General features: G+C 42.0%; 1 protein-coding gene across 3 annotated transcripts; it reads right to left on the bottom strand.

The window, feature by feature from the left end:
* Window positions 1–548: 548 nt before the first annotated feature.
* nr4a3 (nuclear receptor subfamily 4, group A, member 3) lies at window positions 549–22,315 on the bottom strand. 3 transcript variants are annotated; one of them, XM_087778989.1, is made up of 9 exons: window positions 21,809–22,315; window positions 20,371–20,529; window positions 19,908–19,989; window positions 17,250–18,070; window positions 11,164–11,293; window positions 10,132–10,295; window positions 9,842–10,041; window positions 5,818–5,996; window positions 549–1,090 (listed from the first exon to the last, which is right to left on the bottom strand). In XM_087778989.1, exons 3-9 carry the CDS (start codon window positions 19,969–19,971, stop codon window positions 819–821), a joined length of 1,830 nt encoding a protein of 609 aa, XP_087635115.1. In that variant the 5' UTR covers window positions 19,972–19,989; window positions 20,371–20,529; window positions 21,809–22,315; the 3' UTR covers window positions 549–818. The 3 variants fall into 3 exon arrangements, with proteins under 3 accessions (XP_087635115.1, XP_087635116.1, XP_087635114.1); XM_087778990.1 differs by lacking the exon at window positions 19,908–19,989; XM_087778988.1 differs by lacking the exons at window positions 20,371–20,529; window positions 21,809–22,315 and having other exon boundaries at window positions 19,908–20,346.
* Window positions 22,316–22,543: the final 228 nt, after the last annotated feature.

Below are 22,543 nucleotides of genomic sequence, written 5' to 3' on the forward strand. Positions count from 1 at the left end.
AAAACGGGCCGAGCTGTTCCAAACTCTCGCTGATACCACGCATCCTGGCTGCAGACGGCGTGCACTCCCCCGCGCTCGTGTGTGTGTGGACCCCACAGTAGAAACTAAGAAAAAACCAGCATGACTGCGGAATGTTTCGACCCCCCCGCCCTCCTCTTCCTGTTGGACGTACAACTATCTGTCGAGCACCCGTCCTCGCCGCCGGGCAGGTGTGTGTCTGTAGCCCTTCACGGGGTGTAAGTGCCTTGAAAAAAAAAAAAAGCCAAATCCTGCCCAACATTCTATGAAAAAAAAAAAAACTATTCAAGTCTTAGTGACTCAGTCATGTATGGTTAGTGCACCTCTGGACCGTCTGCTCCTACCACAGGACGGTCTTAATAATTTAGAGTTGACCGTTCTTTTTTTTTTTGTTGTTGTGTGGCGGGATAGCACTTAAAGAAATTGCACTTGGAATCAAGTCTTTGTCCACGTGTCGGTCGTACTTCCTCGCCACAGAGACCCCCCCCCCCCTCGTGACATCACCGAAAACTTGTTAAAAAGTGTGCCCCCCCCCCCCCCGATGAGCTGCCGAGTCTTTTCCGTCTCCGGTTCCTCCAAACCCCCCCCAAATGATAAAAACAGTGGTGAAGCGTGTGCTGAATAGATTTAAGAATTTTTTTTTTTCTTTTTCTTTTTTTTTTATTGGTTCTGATGAGTGAGGAGCTTTTTCAATTGGCTGTTTCAGCTCAGTCTGGGTGGGGGAGCATGTAGGGGGAGCCGGGCAGGGGGGGGTCAAGGCCTGAACAGGACGTGGCACACAAATTGTCGGTCGGGTTCCCTCAGTAAGGCAGAGTGTCCAGGAACCGGTCGATCAAGGGCGGGGGCGGAACAAGGTCCTCCAGCTTCAGGTAGAAGATTCGTTGGAGCCCCTGAGTCCTCTGCGAGCGAAGCTCCGCCCTCACGCCCAGGACGCGACTCAAAGGGGGGACGGCTTTGGACGAGGAGGAGGACGAGGACGAGGAGCCGCAGCCCAGGTGGTCTCTGAGGCAACAGATGACTTTATTCTGGAGCTCCTCCACCCTCTTGGAGTCCTTCAGACCGGGGACTTGCTCTGTAAAGGAGAGAGAGGGAGATGTCGGAGTTAGAATCTTCTGTCGCGTTCAATCCTGAGTCGTTAGTCGCCGCGACTCAAGTTCTTAAGAGCCGTCACTACGGATCAATAAACACACGCTAAAGCCAACAAGCCTCCAACCCACTGTGTACACACACACACACCCTCGGTGCACAGGTTTATCTGTCGCTAATATTTGCTGTTGTAATGATGATGATTGATCGGCTCGGAGAGCGATCGATCGATACCATCGTTCACAACTAATTCATAAATATATATATATATATATATATACAAGAAATAGACAAGCTTCATTGTTATTGGTTTTCCCTGTAAACACACAAACAATTCAGAATGAAAGTTTTTTTATTAAACTATATTTAAAAATGTAACAAAACTGGTAGATATATAGGAGAGTATATAGTAAAATAAGTATACAATTGTTTAGGAGGTAAAATTTTCTGTTGTGATGCTGATGATTATCTCTAAGACTAATTGATCGACGATATGTACATTTTACAACAATTAAAGTTTTATTCACGAATAGTTAGTCAAAATAAGTACATTTTACTATATGAACATAGACATTATGTCTGTATTTGTATTTCCTTTACTCAAATAAAATCCATAAACATATTCTGGATTAAAAGTGACTTTTAAACAAAAGGTGCGTCACGTTCATCAATAACTCATTTAAAATAAAAGTTGTTTAGAAGGTAAAGTGTGTCCATATGGTTTGTGATTAAAGTGAGATTTCGTCTTCTGAGGATCGGGGGCCAAATGAGGCCGGTGGCTTGTAACATGTGGCCCTTGTGAGTTTAAAGTAAAATGATTAAACCGATTCTTTTGGAACATTATTCTGAGAACAAACTAAACCACCCTCATCTTGACAATTTATCATTTATTCATTTAGTTTATTTTATACTTTTGAGTTTAACTCAAGTTAATTTTAGAAAATAATTTAATCTTTTTACTTGTTTGTCTCTTTGTTTATGTTGTTGTTTATGAGTTATTCATTATTGTTACAATCATGTATTTCTTTACATTTACTCATGAAGCAACAAGGGGCTTTTTGACAATCAATCACGCAGTGGTGGGAGTAGGCCGCTGCGCAGTTTACTTCTGTAGCTTCACTTTTGTTTATTGATCGTATTTAAACAAAAAGTCTGTTTAAACCTAAATGTATAATCAAATACCAATTTTGAACTTGATTTTTATAATAATACGACATAATTATATTTGAATAATCTTAACTTTTCCCCACCAAGTTAAGACTATTAAGATAGTTTGATCACAGTATTAAATCAGGAAGTGTATTGTCCATATAAGCTATAATAAATTAAAGTAACATCCTTTTAAAGACATTAGCCACTGACTCGTGTGTTCATGTGTATATTAAATGGAGTCGGTCAGAAAAAAAAATGCAATTGAAGAGATTTATGAAGACGAAAGTGCTCAACAATTAGCTGATTATTTGCGCTGTGAGCCGCCAAATTAGATTAGAGACACACACACACACAACTACACACACACACGCCTGTAGCGTCTCCACCGGCACCCGGATCAGACTTAATGTGACACTAACTCGCTGAACCCCCCCACTGGCCCTCACATACATCACCACACGGTCAGTACTCCAGGGAGCCCGTCAGTAAAGACCCCCCGCGTGCCGTCCAGGGTTTTTCTATTAAACCGAAGCGTGTTTTATTGTTTGTTTATGTGACTCTTTTGTTTGTTTGTTACGGTCAATCCTGCCTTCTTTTCACCGCCTTCCAGACCCCTCTCTCTCACTCTACTCTCTCTCGCCATCCCCTCTTTTTCTGTGTGGAGCCACCCGGGGCGGGATCAATGCCGCCTTTCTGCTCGGGTCCACTCCGAGGCGGTCGATGGCCGGGGTTTTGCTCCGGCGTCGGCGTTGTTGTGCCGCGGCGGCAGAACGCCACTGAGAAGAAGAGAGTGCAGACGCCATCGCCGGGGCCGAGCTCCACGGTGGGCCGGTCGATGGGGCACAGAGTTAAGTGCACCCCCGGAGTGTGAGGATTGGATTTAAACACAGGAAGGTGGAGTACGAAGGGGTTAGGTGAGGGCGGGCGAGAGAGGGTGTGTGTTGAGGGGGGGGTCGGGGGTCGTTCTTTAAAAAACAAAAAAAACAAACTTGAGTCGGTTTTATGTCATGTTAACACGTGAAGCCTCTGGTTTAACTAACTAGATCCAGCTGAGTTCAAACCCGTGTAGCGCTTTTCGCCTGCGTGCGACCAGCTAATAACAGAGGAAGTTCTTCTGAGGAATCTGATCACAATAAAAAAAAAGTCCTTCCATGGCGTGAGAAGCTTCGTCATCTCACGTATGTGAGGCACCGGAGTGCACGGCGCTGCCCGATACGAGACTGCGTTAAAGATATTTAAAATGAAATAAAATGCAAATGTTATTTCGTTTTTTAAATATTTAATTCTCTCTTTAACATGCTTGCATGGACTTAAAAGGGGAATTGGACTGGTTTTCCAAACGCGACAGATTCTGAAAAATGGCGCCGAAGATGCTAACGGCTAAAGGAAGACCAAAAACGTGCAACTTTTAAAAGGCTGTTACTTGAAAAATGTACAAACAAAATTGTCCTGTACCTTTTCAGATTCACTAATGTTATTCCATTCATGAAATAAGTTACAGTACAAGCAATATTCAAAGACTTTGAGTCATCAATGATGAATGGAAGTAAATAATTGTAAAAGCTAAAGGCTAAATGATGAAATAATATATATTTTTAAATGATAGCAAGTGTATATTTGATGTTTAAATGCATCTGCATTTCTTTGATTTGTTGTTTATCTTGTTGGCTTAATTGCCGTTTATTAATTGTTTATGTATTTTAGTGCCTCTTTTAGCACCATGCTAACAGTTAGCACCATTCTAACTGTTAGCAAGCATTAACTCTGTAACTGTTACAAACTTTTTTAAGATCAATGCATAAATGTTGTACTACTATCCTTCCTTAGATTATCCTGAATTGATTGTCCTCTATTTGGAAATATTTGGGGATAAATGTTATTTTTTTGGTTTTTAATTATATATTTTTCTACATCTTGCTCTTTGAAAAACTGCCCAAAAGTGACCAGTGAGTGAGAGAATGTTGTCAGTACATCGGTCAAAAATAACAGGGGAGATATGGGATGGTTCCTGATCCAATTGTCTGTTTTTTAATTTGTTTTTATTATTTTTCTATTTCTTCGCTCTAACTTGGAGTGTTTTTTAGAGAAGAAAATACATTTAATTGTTGATTTTAAAAAAGCTCATTCATTTCTGAAGACAGAGAATAGGTTGACAAATGGATTTGTATTTTGTGTTTGGAAGGGATTTACATCTCAACAGAACAAGGTGTGTGTGTGTGTGTGTGTGTGTGAGGTGTGTGTGTGTGAGGTGTGTGTTCACACACTGATTACAGAGCCAGGTGTGAGTCTCTGCTGCAGCAGGTGCTTCTGGGTGTCGGGTTCTACGGTCGGGCAGCAGCACATGCATGTGCGTCCGCGAGCAGATGTGACGCCTGCGGATGGATTTATTCACACGATCAGTGTCGCCGTGAATCAACCGCAGGACGAACGTATTCAGACCGACGATGAATCGGCTTCTCTGGACTCGCTCACAGATTGAACGTCGACGATGGCTCATGGGAGAGTCACGTCTTCTGTCGACGCCACGATGACGAACCGCACACAGATACCTCTTAGGAGATCAGAGAAAACAAGTTCTGTCCCAGCTAGTTAGGGTGAGAAGTGTTTCTCTTTCTTTTAGGGACATAGAAAATTTTAAATTTCAGTTGCTGGAAATTCAATTTAGGAAAAATAAATTGTCAATTTAAGGGAGAAATTTAAAGTCAACTTTGATTAGATTTAAATAATAATAAATGGGAAACGCTTGTTTTCAGTAACAAACGTTGTTATTCTTTTTGTCAAAAGAATCTACATGATTAGTTTTATAGTAAAGGATAAAACACAGTAACTTTTAATAATGTAAGTGGACACAAACTTTATAAATACCATTTAGAATGTATTATATAAATCTTATAATTATAAATGTATTGGTATACTATGTAAAAATAATAAGAAAAATACATTTGGTAAAATAGTAAAAAATGTCAAAAGATTCTATATGAAAATGGGCCGCATTAATACATGTTAAGAACCACAATTGGCCAGAGTTGATCACACAAGGGGCCAAAATCTTTTACACTCTTAGACTTCCGAACAACCTTTTTTATTTATTAACAAAGCTGTCTTTAACAGTATCCACTTCCCAACAACTTCCTAGTAATTTAATTTTTCATTCAATTTTATTTAAAGTGTCATCATAACAAAGTTATCTCAAGACACTTTACAGTTAAAGCGAGACTATATTGGAGAAAAGAAAAACGGATCCAGCAACTCAACAACGAGTGGCAGTGGTGAGGAAAAAACAAAACCTCGGCAGAAACCTCAAGCAGAACCAGACTCGGGGACTACTATCATCCTTATTGTTAACATCCGTAATCTCCTTATCTTGTCTTAGTCACTGGCATCGCACAAACTTGAATCTATTCTAATGACTCGGTGTATTTAGATAACCAGCGTGAACCCGGAGTCGACGTAAAGCCTTTAAAATTCAAGACACGTGTCGACGCACAATATGGAAAAAGTGACGTTTCGGCGTAACGAGAGGCGGCGAGTGGAGGATTAGGATTTATGGGCTGTTCTTACCTGTGAGCAGCACCAGCGCGGCCAGGCAGGCGAAGGCGGACGCGTCCAGGTTGAGGTTCTGGAGGTGCGTGGAGAAGTCCCGGACGGAGTCCAGCCACTCGCCGAACCCACGAAGGCACTGGAACCTGTGCAGCACCAGACCGTTGCAGAACACCAGCTTGTCCTCGGACAGCATGGACCTGGTGCAGAGGAGAAGAAAAAAAAAGTCAATAAAAAGCCAGACAAAAACAGGAGGCTGATTAGTTAAGAGAACCTTCTGCCAATTAACGGCTGCATTTCTTTCTCCTAATGTTTTGTAAATATGGCTCGGGATAATGGCGGCAAGGAAACAATTACAATTAAAAACAATGAGAAATCCTGGCAGCGGGAGCGTTCACACACAAACAGGACACATCAAACGCGTTGCGGCTGCCCTGATTAACGTTTGCTTTTTCGCCCCAAATTATAGCATTTTAAAACATTCCTGCGTTTCCTTCTTTCGGCGGCGGGAGCGCGTTCTGCAGATAGATCAACGGTTTCTACGCCCGCCATCGCAGGGCCGTGCTGCGGTCGAGCGATGGAAAGTCCTTAATGAGGAAAATGAAAACGGCTCCTCAGATGGATTCGACTCACGACACACACTCAACGACCGTCCTCCGAGAGGAGAGTTACGAGCGCTTTTTATTAGTCACCGAGTAAATTGAGTCTTTAATAAATATCTCCCCAAACGGAGAGAGAGAGAGAGAGAGACGGATCCAGAAATAGAGGCCCCAAAACAAAGGATGGCAGCGAGATGATGAAAAAGGAAGTTTAACTACATAGTTGGGAAAACAGCTGATGACTAAAGTGGAGGCAGATTGGGGCAAAAGGAAGCCTTAAATTACACCGTGCACAAATATTGGTTTAGGATTTATGGGGAGGAGATAAACGAGCATTTGTGTCTAATTATCTTTGTTGCCGGAGGGGTCGCCATCCGTCGCACACATGGGTGGTACGTGGGCCGCGGGAAGCTCGGAGGAAAACCTCAATGCGGTCCACAGAGGGAAGAGGGTGAATGATCAACTAGAAACTGGTTTTAAATATTATAAAAGTAACATTTTGTTATTGTTGGTCGGCTAGATACAGGTTTGAGGACACAATGGGACTTAATAGAAAATGCTATTTTTAAAGTTTCTTTTTATACTCATTGTTTTTTTTTCTAAAATTCTTTATTAATACTATTATTCGTGGAGGGGGGGGGTTCACTCATTTGGAAATAGTTATGGTCCACAGTGCAACATCAAACATAAGAAAAACAACCTATTAAACAAATACAAGTGCAATAAAGTCTTTTAAATTAAGAAATGTAAAAAAAAAAATCTATAAATATGATCAGGCTATGGTTATTTAAATTAAATAAATTGCTAGTTTATTTAATTAATAACACAATTATACCCCCACTTTATATCATATTATTATACGTATTATTATTATTTTCAATAAATTGATTTTTTTTTTATCAAACACTTTTCTGGTAGATATTTTTTTCATGCAACCATTATTTTTTTTCCCCCAATTGTAATTAAATTTGTCTTTATTTTCTTTCAATATTTACATTCTATTTGTTTATTTTCATGAAAAACGCATTAAAATAATTTAAGGCCAAAAGATTTTTGTAGAGTTGGACACGACTAACCAAAGGGTTATAGAAAAACAAGTATTTTATTTTTAGTTAGAAAGTCATAATGATTCTTGTATTTATGTATATTTATATCTTACATTTTCGGTTTCTCTGTTACAATTAAATTGTTTAGAAAAACTACTACCTACTACCTACTCTTTTCCTAATTTTATGTGATTTTACTAAACTATTTAAATAATCTTTAAATTGGACAGAAGCCTTTTGAGTTCCTTCTAAAAATGTTAATCTGATGGTAACGTTATGTCATCAACTTGGACTTTATGTAACCGACAGAATTGGCACATTTTATTGACGACTGAAGCTCAAATGATTCCTGGTCAGAAATGACATAAGATGATAGTCATAGTTTCACTCCGCAGGAAGTGGAATCAGCCCATCAATCCAAGGAATGAAATCTAGGAGGACAATCTGATCCGAGTCCCGTCGGAGCACATGAGCAAAAAGGCAGCAGACAGGCCGGCGGACGAGCAGATCCACTTAATATATATCGCTGGATATCTGCCACGCATTCCTCTCGCCCTGGACGACGCCGTCACCACGGGAATCTACCCACAACCCCAAGTGTTTGGTGACGGGAGCGCAGAAGCGCCGAGCAAATTTACCCTCGGCACACAAACATACACTTGCTCGAGGGGGCATCCGAGTTCACCGTGGGGTCACGGCGTGGACCACATCCCGGGCTCTCACGGGCGACCAGACAGTGCTGCTCTTGTGAGCGTTTTCTCGAAGGGTTTTGCGTGGGAGTTTTTTGGTGATGAGAGGATTTGTGTGTTTGATGGATATGACTCTCAGTGAGTCACGGTCCCGTTTTCATAAAAAAAAACTGTGATGCCACCACCCAGCATCTTCCCACCATGCACCTGGGCGAGGAGAGAGAAAGTCTCGGACGTCATCAGTCAGTGTGTTTTTTTTCGGGTGAGTCAGTGTTGGTTTTTCCGTCGGGGGACAACGGGGCCGGACAAAAGGATGAGCTTGTAGCCGGAGCCCTCTGCTCTCGTAAATCCGACGCAGACGCCATGCCTGGCGGATTGAGACCGGTCACCCGGGCGACCGGGAGGCCGAGACCGAGGGTCTTGGGAGAGTCATTACGGCACCGCAGGTACCCGCGGAGCCGCCGTCTTATCTCATCGAATTCAAATGAACACGTCAAGTTTTTTTTTTTTACGTCCGAAACCGGCTAAGAGGTGGAATTGATCCCTCCCCAGATTCACAGCCTCGCCGCTCACACGGGGCGCTCTGTGTGCGTCACTTATCGGACGCGCCGAGCGGAACTCTGTGGGTGGAGATGCTGTCATAGCCACAGACTCCATTCAGAATTCAGGGTTCATATGGCGCTTACTCAGCTCCACTCCCTCCCACTCTGTGGACACACCATCACAGCAGCACGAGGCTTTCGCCAACAGAGTCCGACTTGTTCTCTGCCGGTGGAAGAAATGTTCTGCTCGATGCTTGCGGTGAGAGAAAAATGCTCTGATATGACTTTTGTTGCATAAAGTGGACGCGGCTAGCTCGGCTAGCTTAATGCTAACTTGGCCAACATCCCAGCTGAAACCAGTGTCTGCACAAGGATCTAATGGGAAACCCATTGATTGACTGCTAACTGTTGCTGTGCCTTATGGGACTTTATGTAGTATCTTGTTTGTATTTGATTTATTAAGAAGGAAGTGATTTTTTGCTCCTTTTTTTTTCAGTCCCTTAAGGTTTTTTGCTTATTTACTCCTTTCATGATATAATTGTTGATTATTTTACTCAAAAAAAAGTTGTTTTTGAAGTTAAATATTTTTTTTTTTTTAAATATTGAATATTAGATACAATATACATAACATTAATAAAATATTTGTTGGTTTCAGGGAAGAAAAACAAAATAAATTGCTAGATTAAGAGTAGAAGTCTCAGCGTCGCAAAACATTTCCCTTGAACTGAACTTGTCCTTGTTTTTTGACATTTACCTAAAGCATTATGATTTTTTTTTTTCTTCTTTTATTTGCAAAGAGTCTTTGAATGCAGCACAATCGTTTCTCAGTAATACTTCAGTGTGTCTTTAAAACAAACACAAACAAGTTCTGGGAATTCCAAGCGGACGGAACCAACTGCCACAGTTAAGCAATCATTTTATAAGTCTGCCAAGGAGGTTAATCTTTTGTTATTATGTTTGTAAATAGCATAACTCAAAACAATTATTTTTTAGAAAATACACCATTATGATTGGGAAAACACTGGCAACTTCATGATCCAGATCTAGACTTTTTGATTGACTTGTATGGCTTCTAACCGCTGCAAAAGTAACCTTGAGAACTAGGTCCTTGGCAGAGGTATTCGCCGCCTCAGTGCTTTCCTGGCTTCGGACGTTCTGATTGGACGTACCTGTGCGCCAAGCGCAGGACGAAGAGCTCCAGGAAGGCCGAGTCTATGAGCAGGTTCTGGTCGTCGCGGTGGAGCTCTGAGAACCCGGGCAGGCGGTCGGCCCAGCACCGCGTCGTCTCCATCGAGATGGTGAGCAGCCGGTAGAAGAGCTGGATGTGCTCGGCGTCGGAGGACGAGGAGGGGGGGTCCGCGGCACAGAACTGAAGCGAGAGAAAGAGGGGGACGAAAGGTTACTTTTGTGGAGAAGAGCGTTCGACCGATTAAAAGAAGGCTTGGACCTGGAGTCGTACCTGGCTGTAGTCGAGGTCCCGGGGGGTGCAGTGGGAGTACGCTCTGAGGAGGGCCGAGAGCAGGCTGAGTGGGGGGGACGGAGGGGACACCTCTGACTGCAGGGGGCTCTTTGGTTTGGAGGGTAGTCGACCTCTGCGCCCCTTCAGACTGTCCGTGCGAACCACTGACGGACGACAAACCAGGGGGAAAAAACTGATGTCAACGCCTGGATTCACAGACAAGATGGGACGCACAGGAGGCCCCCGAACGACCAGTAGGTGGCAGTGAAGTTGTTGTTGTTCGACTTCAACGGAGACGTGTGTTTGCACCTGTGGGCGTGTGTGTGTGCGACTGATCACACACACCAGAGTCGCATCGCATCAGAGCTGGTGACAGATAAAGAGGCGTCGCATGACTTTGAACTCACAACTTGACACTAGAGGAGATTTTGACACTTGATTAAACTGTCGCTGGTTGAAGACGTTTCACTTAAAGACTCTTTGTTCCCCGAGGAAGCAAAAGTGTTACGGGTCGGTATGTTGGAGCCATGTTGCTACCGGAAATTGTAAATTTATCAAAATTGGGTCATAAGTTGCATTGAACCTTGGATCCCGCAAGTGTTTGAGTGATTATCTCGTCTCTGGGATAAAGAAACAGTGTCTTTGTGATAGCCAGAATCCTCAGAAAAATATAAATATTTAATTTTTAAAAATGTAAGCATTGCAAAAAGTATTTTAGATACTAATTCTATTCGTCCCTTTTGGGGGGAAAAATGGTTACACACTTTTGATCTCTTGAAAATGCAACTGTTTATTTTTAGATAACCTTACTCATTGTCTTACATAACCCCCCCTGCACCTTCACACACCACTATGACAAAGCAAGCTCGGCCACTTCCCTCCGGCGATAATTGCTCATGGGCGCGTGGAAGCGTACGCTAACGCCGCCGCCGCCGCCGCCGCTGACCAGGTTGTTACCGGCCTATTGAACCCCTTGATTGCAGAACAAACCTCTCCCATCATGCACTGCGTGGGGGGAATAATGCGCCTCACCTTCTTTCACCATGCCGACGCTCAGACACTTCTGGAAGCGGCAGTACTGGCAGCGGTTGCGTCTCCTCTTGTCCACGGGACAGTTCTTGCTGGCCAGACACACATACTTGGCGTTCTTCTGCACGGTGCGCTGTGGAACAGAGAGAAACTCCACAATCAGCCTCCGAAAAAACACCTAAAATCGTCGTTTGTTTAATTCAATTTTTCGCTCCTCCCTTCTCTATCAAAAGGATGAAACCTGGGATTTTAATTACGCGCTGAAAAGCCGGCGCTGACATCAGTATAATTATATGAAATTAATTTCCCCGACAAGCGTCGCCGGCAGCGCCGACGATTCTATTAGCGACAATGGAGGACGAGCACGTGGCGGCGAGACGAGAGGGGGGGGGGCAGCGGCGGCGTGATCAGAGTGTTTGCGAGGCTCGTGGGTCAAGCTCGTACCACACACACACACACACACACACACACACACACACCCCCGGTGGAGCCTCACTCCATGGGCCCCGCGGGAGCACTTTTCTTCTCCGGTGGCTTCGCGCGATTATTACTGACCTTATTAAAATGAGATAAGCGGCGGCCCACGTGGGGGGAGCGTGAGCCCGCCACGATAAAAAAGAGACCGAAACGACGGAGTTAAAAACATATCAGTGATGTTTATCCAAAGGAAAGATGGCGACTTAAACGGGAGATCAGATGATCAAAAAAAAGGGGTTTGAGGAACAAGATCACGAGAAGTTTGACGTCAAGAACACAATATTTCAACTGACCATCAGGAAATTCAAATTTGATTTAAACTTATCTTATCAAAAGTTCACTTAGGCTAATGTTTTAACGGTTGCAGTGCATTATGGAACTTGCAGTGAGTGATAAGAAGATTAGCTCCATTTGGGCCCTTGGAACCTAATTATCTCCGGAATTAAATCAAGAATTTATTTGCAAAACAATTGCTTTCATTTTAAAGAAAAAATAATGCTTTTAAATCATGGAAATATAAATATATTTTGTGTTGTTTTTGACTTCATAGAGTTCACTTTGGTTCGTGTCGACTATTATGCGACAATTAAATGGTCTTTGGTTCGAATCCAGCTGAGCGGTGTCGAGTGTTTGACTGTGGGTGTGAACATCCTTTGGTTTGTGTGTGATTTTAATGTAGGTGTGCACCTGTTCACCCTGCGGCACACACCATTAAAGTAACAGTTCACACAGTGAAAGAACACATTTTTTTCTGGATTTGAACCAACATCCTCATTCAACTGCAACTTGTATAATCAATATTTTGTATGTTTCTATTTTTTTATAATATAAAACGAACTCCTGTTTAATAAACTATATCCGACCAGAAACATAATTTAATATTGTCTTGTTAAATTCCCAAAATGTATGGCAACAATTGAACGTTTTTTAAGAAATTACTATATTGATCAGTAATTGGAGATTTAAACGTATTAAAAAAGTATAGAGAAACTGTCCAGTAAATCTTTGTTTACACTCGTCAGACTCGCTTAAGTGTTGACATGGAAAAAATGAAAGAACACGGCGAGTGTAGCGACTTCTTCTTATAAAAACCTCCAAACAAATCAATCCAATTAGGGGCCACACATGCCCGGGCCCCCGGGAGACTAATAACACACCAATTATTCCATATGTTCCGGGAGCGGGTTGCGGAACTGATGCATTAATGGACGTGAACGCTTGATACAAGCGGTCGCCATGACGCCGCGTCTCCCTCCGTGGCCGGTGACCCCTAGTGTTCCCACTTATTTATGGTTATTAGTTTAGTTCACGAGTGTTTGGATAATAACGGGGAAATGGATGCAGACGCCAGGAGGACACGTAGAAAGTTGGAGATGAGTTACGGGAAGAAAACTTTTTTTTCTTTGTGTTTGAAATAAGATTAGTGACGATAGATGTTCATAAACATGCTTTGATAGTTGAATAAAAATGAGATAAAATAATAGATTGTTTTCTTTTCGGTTGTGACTGTTTTATTTGACCTTGCCATGAATGCCAAAGTTGCGACACGTCAAAGTGGAATACTTTCTTTTTTTAAAACGCGTCTGTGATTGACGGCTATGCTTATCTTAAGGCACAAACATCAGTTTGCAGTCAAAGTTACTATTTTTAGCGTTGGACTAACGGCATTTTTGAGAAACCTACTTTTTTTGGCTTCAAGGTGTCTGACTCGCACTCGCGTGGGATTTCGGCGGCGTCTTTGAAAAGTGAGCGTCGCAAACCCTCACTTATTTTTGCATAAAGCTAAATCCGAAAAGCTCTTGTTTTCACCTAAATTGGAACGTTTAAAAGGAACATCAGAAAGTCTTTTAGCGTTGTTTTTTTGTTTGTTTTTTTATAACAGGAAAATTACTTTTTAAATAAACACTATACAAAGTTTTAGTTTAGTTTTATATTCAGGGAAAAGGTTTTTAGTATTTTTCAGTTCGCATTGCAACTCAGTACATCGACACAACCTGTGGGCCATGTGAATCAATTCCAGGGGCCTTAAATGGCCCACAGGCCAGAGTTTTTAAAAAACAACAACATTTCGTTTTGACCGAAATCTCGCAGGGGTGACCATCATATATATATTTTTACAGTTGTCTCTTAAACTAGTTCACCAGAACATGTTTTTTTGCATCACATACAAGCAGAATAAGGAGCTTCTCTTTTTCTTTTTTTGTTGTTGTGCCCTTGAGATTTTTTCGGAAACCCCAAAACAAAAAAAGCTCCACCTCTCGACCCAGAAATAGACGAGCGGATGAACATATGCTTCATTGATCCGCTGCCCTTCGTTCCACTCGAGTTGTTGATTCTGCCGATTCATTACGATAACTTTCCCAGTGACAACAGAGCTTAGATCAACTCAAACGCTTCAGCAAACAGAGCAAGATGTGCTCGTAGCTCCACGGAGGAGAAGAAGAAGAAGAGGCGGAATTTCTGCGTGTGTTCGCTGCAGGACGAAGGCATGTAGAGGCGCTTCCTTGACATGTAACATGTGCTAATAGCTCGGCCCTTAAATGAAGAAAACCCCCTGCGGGACATTGTCTTTGTTCCCCGGCTCTTCTTCTGCTACTTAATCAGGGGTAATCAGACCCTGCTTCCCTCCTCGTCTCTCCACAAGTTTTTATGAGTCCCCGGGCAACGACACAATTCCACACAAATATGTAATTAAATGCATGTTTAAAGATAATGCGAACGAGGAGCCGCGGAAAAAAACACTGTGTGAATATTCCTAAAAGCTTTTTCCCGTCTATTATTCTGCAAAAATAACCTCCAAATGTATTCACGGTGGAAAGCGTGTCTCAAATTGCACTAATAAAATAACATCATTTTTTAAATGTGAATTAAATATTCAGAGGTAATTGAATATAATGAGGAGGGGGGGGTTTATTCAGACTGGTAAATAGAAGTCAGAATTGAAGGAGGGATGAATGGAGGATGAGCGGAGAGCAGGTGGAAGAGGAGTTTGTTAATGCTTTTTTTTTTTGTCGATTATTATTTTTTGTAAAGAATAGTTTCTGGAGAAAATAAATGTTTTTCTGAATAAATATAAACAAAGATGTGATTATAAATCTAAAATATGCCATTAAATAATATCATTAAATAGAAAATAACCCAAATTAATCAAATAAAATGTTAAAATTCTATTAATATTATGTTATTATATAATATTCTCTCCCCAAAAAAGTTGATAATTCTAATGACTCTTTAAATATTACAACTTTTTTTGCTTAAATTGTCAAAATACTGGAACATTTTAACGTTTATCAAGGTCTTTTGTGAGAAAATATTGTTCAAGAGGATCATTAAAAAAGAAAAATATATATTTTTAATGTTGTTCTACTTAAATTTGAGCAAATATATGTAGACAATTGTAATGGTTTGTATTTTAAAATTGAATTGCCATTGTGATGAATCCATGGTCCTTTTAAAATGAACTGAACTGAACATGTTAACCAGCCACATATAATGTGTGTGTGTGTGTGTGTTGTTCACAAATGAAACCTAGTTAGGTCTGACAAGTGTCGCCGCCCGCGGCCCCGAAGCCACCAGATGCCGTTTCCATTAATTACTAAATAAAAACTAATTGTAAAACTAATTGAAAAGAAGGAAAATTCATTTCCATCTTCCAGAGGCGTTAATCAGTCACGGCCGCGTCGCGTGTCGCCAGCACCGGAAAAAAAAAAATGTTTACAACCGTGTGTGGAAGTGAAGTTTGCGATATTGTGCGTTTTGAGTTGACTCATCCGATATCATGCTGACTCACAACCGTCTCGATATTTACGTCTGACTTTTTTTTTGATCTCGCCGGCAGCCGCTGTTTAATTTCAAGTCTCACTCAAGTATTTTTGTTAAAGGAGGCTTCACCTTCCCCCGCTGTTTTTACTGCTCTGTAATGTGGCTGAGCACGCAAATCTTCACGTGTGTTCTAACGTTTGGTATGTGAGCGCTAATAGCTGGAGCTTTATGTGTTTTACTTTAATTATAAGGACGACTAGTCGCAGCGCAAACACGTGTAATTCATGTCAAGCACATCGTGTCCCAAATAAGTTGAAGAAATCATATAATAGGGTAGTTTTCGCTAAGTCGTGTTAGCATGTTAGCTTATAGTAAATTAGCATTTTTTTTTTTTTGGCGGCAAGTAACTTCAGAAGGAAAGCATTCTTCATATTTTAATCATTAAATGCATAAGAATTGTTGCTTTAATATTTGCTAATTGTGTTGAGTATTAGGTTCTATATGAGTTTATCGTAGTTGCTAAGTCGTGTTAGCAAGTTAGCTCATAGTAAACTAGAATTTATCTTTTTTTGCGGTAAGTAACTTCAGAAGGAAAGCATTCTTCATATTTTAATCATTAAATTCATAAGAATTGTTGCTTTAATATTTGCTAATTGTGTTGAGTATTAGGTTCTATATGAGTTTATCGTAGTTGCTAAGTCGTGTTAGCAAGTTAGCTCATAGTAAACTAGAATTTATCTTTTTTTGCGGTAAGTAACTTCAGAAGGAAAGCATTCTTCATATTTAAGCCTAGATGAATAAGAAATGTTGCTTTAATATTTGCTTATTGTGTTGAGTATGAGGTTCTTTATCAGTTTATCGTAGTTGCTAAGTCGTGTTAGCATGTTAGCTCATAGTAAATTAGCATTTATCTTTTTTGGCGGTAAGTAACTTCAGAAGGAAAGCATTCTTCATATTTTAGCCTTAAATAAACAAGAAATATTGTTTCGATGTTTGCTAATTGTGTTGAGTATGTATTTTATAAGTGTTTATTATAGTTGCTTTGTCAAGTTAGCATGTTAGCTCATAGTAAAGTATCTAGCATACATTTTTACACTGTTTTTTTCTTGCTGGTAAATAGTAAGGGAAAGTTTTTGTCTTCTTAAGCGTTATTTTAGCCTTCAATACTTGAGAAATGTTGCTTTAATATTTGCTAATTGTGTCGAGTACGAGGGTCTATATGAGTTTATCGTAGTTGCTATGTCAAGTTAGCAGGTTAGCTCATAGTAAAGTAGCTAGCATACATTTTTACTTTTTTTTTTTCTTGCTGGTAAAAAGGAGGAGAAAGTTTTTGTCTTCTTGAACTTTTTTTTTAGCCTTCAGTATTTGAGAAATGTTGCTTTTGTACTTGATAATTGCATTTGTTTTGGGGATTCTATATGAATGTATAGCAGTTGCAAAGACATCAATGATAGCATGTTTTGAAAAGTAGCAACTATATAACAGATTTGGTAAATACAGCAACAGCAACTGTAGAAGGAAACTTTTTTTGCATTCTGATAATATTTCAATGTTTAAATGTTGATTTTATACTTGCTAGTTGTGTTGTTTTGAAAAGTAGCAACCATGAAATTGATTATTTATTTTTTTTGTTGGCCAATACGTTTCTTCATAGCAAATTCAGAAGGAAAGTTTTGCCTGGAACACCTAAGAAAAGTTAAGCTCATACTTGCAAACTGTTGTTTTTGCATTCTTGGTGATTATTGTTGCCTTCACTACCACAGAAAAGTTCTGCTACTACTTTGTAATTTCAGTAGTTTTGTGGTTGAAAATGTACACATTGATAATTGATAAACATTTGTTGGTTTTACCTTGAAGAAGCCCTTGCAGCCTTCACACGTGCGAACCCCGTAGTGCTGGCAGGCGGCGTTGTCTCCGCAGACGGCGCAGGTGCCCTCGCCTTGAGGGCCGCGTTGCGGCGGCGAAGGCAGACTGTCCCCTAGCAGGGGCCCGCAGGGGCCCAGGGCGAGCGAGCGGAAGGCGAGGCTGCTGCTCCCGACGCCGCGGTGCAGCTGGTACATGGGCTGCTCCATGGGCGGCACGTGGGGGTGCGAGATGGACGACGACGAGGACGACGAGGACGACGAGTTGCGGACCAGCGCGCCCAGGTTCTCGTAACCCCCGCTGTGCGGCGGCGAGTGCTGGTAGAAGTGCGGGAAACGCGGCGACTTGAGGGCGCCGGGTTCCATCGAGCCCAGCGAGTGATGGCCGGACGACTGGGCGAGGGAGTGGTCCTCCCACAGGAAGGAGGCGCCCGGCTGGTGGGGCAGGGACGGCGTGGTCGGGGTGGACGGCGGCGACTGTTTAAAGTACATGCTGGACGAGGACATGGCCTCCAGCGGCGGCGCCGTGGGGTAGCTGTCCTCCTCCTTCTTGATGGTGGGCCTCTGCGGGGTCATCTGGTACAGGCAGGAGGACTTGGGCTCGTAGCTGCCCTCCACGAAGACGTTGAAGCTGGGTAGCGAGGTGGTGGCGGCCGCCGCGGAGATCTCGCCGCCGCCCAGGTCCAGCTTGGAGTAGTCGGGGCCGATGAGGTCAGCGCCGTAGCTGTCGCCCTGGTAACCGAACGACTGGCCGGAGTAGGCAGAGCCGGGAGGGGCAGGCCCGTACTGAGCCTGCACACAGGGCATGTCTGCGGGGGGGGAGAGAGACGGCGGGTCAGAACCGACGACCATCGACACCGAAACCCGGTTGTTAGCGGCAGCGTTAGTCAGAAGTGGATCGACAGCGAAAGCAGAGTTCAGGAGGTCGTCTCAGCGCAGCAGAGAAATGAAGGAAGAGGTTGTGACTTTTGTAGTGTAGTGTAGTGTAGTGTAGTGTTCCTATCAATGACTTAACTGTTCTAGCGTCTCATAATGTGACAGTTTTTGATGATTGATACGTTTGATTCAAGACCCGATGACCACTGTTGGTTCTGCTGGTGAGACGGTCCTTATAGCTTTTCTCTCACGCTCCGGTTTTTGGAGTTAAACCGACAACTAATATGTCTCTACGTCGTCATAAAAAAAGGTGATTTAACCGACTGACGCTAACTGATCTATTCCTGCGGTGGAGCCCTTGGAGCCCTTGGAGCCCGGGCCCCTCGTTTGGGGAGCCAGAGCCAAATTGGACGCAAGGGGCGGAAAAACCAAACGACCCGATAAAATCCCACCAAGACTTTCGCACATGTAGTCTCTCTTAGAACATTGGTATTTGGAACGCGACTTGTACCCTTGATGGATTCATAATGTATTTTTTAACTTGTATTATTCATGTCTCGAGTCTCGATATCAAACCGTTGATTGTAACGTCCTGGCTTCGCTCTTCCCTTAAATCCACTGCGTGGCTATTTCAGCAGGTGTCGAAGTGTCGCCCGGCGTGATACATTCTCAGAACTTTTTCTTCCGCCGGCTTCATTTCATGCCACGTTTTATTTCATATCAAGACGGTCGAGTGGTTCGTGGTCCTGAGCAAGGTGCCTGCAAATAAACCTTTATGGGGTTTTTTTTTGACGCTATTTACATCTCCCGATCTGACAAATACTTAATGCATCTTTTTAAACAAGCTCATATTTATACAAACTGCATCATATTCACGTGAATTTGTTGGTTTTTTTTTGCCCTTTTACTCCATTAAAAAAGCGTTTTTATGGAAGTTTATGATTTGGAAAACTATTATTTTACATTTATATGTTGTTTTTTTAATGAAAACTTCACATTTGGCATGAATCCTATTTTTCTGAATAAATATTTATCAATAAATAACGATAGTAATGTTTTAATTGTCAATTTTAAGGAGATTTAATTCAAATTTTTGTATCTAAAGAAAATAAATCGGCGGCCCCTGAGGTAGGAACAAAAAAGGGCGTCATTTCGACCTATTTTATTTTTTATTTTTCCTGATCAGACGGTGACCGGTTCGCGGTGACATCTGATGCCCTCTTCTGTGTCAGTGGGTCAAGCGTGAACGTGTGGGAGAGGATTTGTGTCTTTTAATCACCACCTGCCATCTAAAGAACACACAACATAACTGCTTCTACACCCCCCCCCCTATAGATGATGACACACACACACACACACACACACACACACACACACACACACACACACACACACACACACACACACACACTTGTTCAAGATGTAAACATGAACCTGTATGCTCTGGTGCTGACAATAAATGCAAACCAGTATCCTTAGAAGAACCTGTAGAACCACTTGTGTCTACAAGCCTCTCATCCTCTTTGGGGCTTTACATTTGGTGGGGTGTCTCTCTTCACTCACTACCACACACACACCCTCAAGAGTGCACACAATAGATTTTCTTTCTGTGCAGCCGCTCTCACGCCCGATGTGTGTTTTTTTTTTTTTTTCTTTCTATCCCAGAGATGCATGCGAGCTGGTGGTGTGTTTGCAAGCAGAGGGAACACACAACCCCAGAAAGACACAGGTGGTGCAGGAGAGCGAGGTGAAAGGGAAACAGTCTCTAACCTCGAGGTGAGCATTTCAACTGGACAAACTGCAGCTGTTCCAATAAGTGAGTGCGCTTGTTCATTGTCAGAATGCCATAGATCTGACAAATAAACACAATACAAGTCAAATACATGCTTTCATTTATATTTGTTTTCAATATATTTTTGACCTCAGTGATCCGGATTTTCACCTCACACACCACCAACTTTCACACCTTGAATTTCAACTAGTGCGTGGATTAAATGCATCACAAAAGCCTTTTTTATTTTAAATACTTTGCCCTATGATTCACAAGCATGTGGTGTCAGAAGTCACTTCTTTTTTCTTTTTGTTGCAAGTTTGTCTCATGGTTGAAATGTCACACACAGCCCACACACGCCACGTTTTTTTTTTAAAAGAGGGAACATTTACTGCGACAAAAAAAACATACAATTTAGCAAATAAAAGAGGAAAAAAGAGGAGCGGTTGGTGAAAGTTTTACCTGGTGAAAGAGTTTCGCGCTGAATGGTGCTGGGTGTCCGGGGTGGAGAGGTGGCGTGGCTGCGCCGGGGACAGCGCTCCTGGAGCGGGCAGGACTGTGCGGGAAAGTCGGGGTCCAATCTCCGGGTGTCGGAGCTCGGCTGTGCGCGCTCTTCCGAACCTGGACAAGATTTTTTTTCACAACAGAAAGTTATCTATAACGCTCTTATTGAATCATTTTGCACAGACTTCTTAAAAAACACCCTTTTTAAAATATTTATCTTTAATTTGTATTCACTTTTGCAAGGATTAAATAAACCAAAATTCAACTTTAAACACACCCGCTCACACAGGTACAGCATCCCACCTCCACAACCTTTTCTCGTTTATATTTCTCCTGTTTAAAAAACATCTGGGGGTCACCATCACGTTGACCAAAAACTTAAAGGGCATTCAAAGGAATACATGGATCCAGGATCAGTTTAATTCCTTATCATTTTTTTCGGGGGGGGATATAAAAAGGCCCAGAGCGCCACCTTTCTGTCGCACATATACACATTTTTTAAAAACGATATAAAGCGTAATATAGTTAATAATTGCAACAAAACATGAATCAGCCTTTTAACACAACATTATTAACATATAATTGTTGTTGATCCTCATGATTTTTTTGGTTAAATATAGTTGCCAAAGTAAACAAAAAATGTGGCGTTTGTTTATTTTTAATTTAAACCACTCTTATTATTTTTAATAAGATATTTGCTCGCAATATCCAATAAGTTAAGACTCTTTAAGTCATATTTTAAAACTGTCAACTGAGTCCTTCAAACTGCGCAATATTGTTAAAACGTCTTGTGTCGTCCCAAAAGAAAAAGGTTGGTCCGAAGGTGATTTAAACACCTTTTAATGGGGGTTTTTTTTTCTGTCGACTTTTTTTTTATAGCTCGCTCTGAGGCTGCTTGAGCTCGCGCACCGGTAACCAAGAGAACCGCACATGAGGCGCAAAGCACGCAGTCCGGAGAGCGCCGGTAACCCGCGGCAGCACCAATAACCCCCCGGACAAGTCAAAAGGGTTTCCAGCAAACAAGCCAGAGAAGAAAAAAAAAGGGAAGATAAAGACAGCACCGGGGGAAATATGCGAGTAACTGTAAATCAAGTCAGTCGTGGAGTCAAACACTACTTATTAAAAAAAAAAACACCTTCATTTATTGGCGCTTTTTGAACAAGAATTGCGGATAAATATGCCCAAGAATTGGCAAGAGTTGACAGAACATCCATGAGTCAACTTTGAGGGAGATGAGCGTCTGATTTCCATGACAACCAAGATATGTTCCGAGCGCACAAGAGAATAAAAATAATAATAAAATAAAAAAAAGACGCGTATCAACAGGTGAGACGCACAACTTCAGTAACAAAAAGTCATTCATTCAAACAAGTCGCACTCGGGAGAAAGTACTCACTGGTTTGCTGTAGCGGTTCCGTCTTTACATGTGATAAAAACCTCCTCGAAAGTCCATCCAGATATGATCAGCAAAAGTCAGGAAAAAACTACTGAGAAAAGAAGTGTTTTTGTCGCCGCATCGAGAGTCTCTTTTTGAACCAACACTCCCAAAAACAAAAAAAAAGAAAAATAAAAGTGTGTAAAAAAAGGAGATACAAAACTTACAAAAAAAAGAAATAAAAAAAGAAACAAGAAGAGTCCAAGATCGTGGACTGGTGTCCGGTCCAGTCAGCTGTCGGTGCTGCTGATGTAGTAAAGTGTGGAGTTGTAAGCGCGTTTGTTTATGTGCGCCGTCTGAGGGGAGAAAGTCAATTACCGCGTTTATGAGCGCTCCGCATCGACATGGAGGATCTGGTATGCGCTACGTCAATGTGACGCCATGGGAGAGGTGACGTCACTCGGAGCGGAGCTCTCTCTCTCTCTCTGGTGTGTGTGTGTGTGTGTGTGCAGAGGAGAGGAAGCCCGCGGTTGGTCTGATGGTTGCATGGGGGCGGGGCAGCCGGGAGATCCGTCAGGCGAGCTTGTATCAAGGATTTAGTCAATAAAGAATCTTAATAGGGGCATGAAGAGAAAACAGTTCCGAGTTTTTAAGGCACTTCCTTTAAAAAAATGGAAGAATTTGCCACTTATTTTTACCTCTGATTGGAGCAGAGGTAGATTCACTCATTCTGTGTTTAAAATATTTACTCCTTGT

This window comes from Callionymus lyra, chromosome 17 (assembly GCF_982586985.1).
Source record: "Callionymus lyra chromosome 17, fCalLyr1.hap1.1, whole genome shotgun sequence".
In the NCBI taxonomy this organism is placed as follows: domain Eukaryota; kingdom Metazoa; phylum Chordata; class Actinopteri; order Syngnathiformes; family Callionymidae; genus Callionymus; species Callionymus lyra.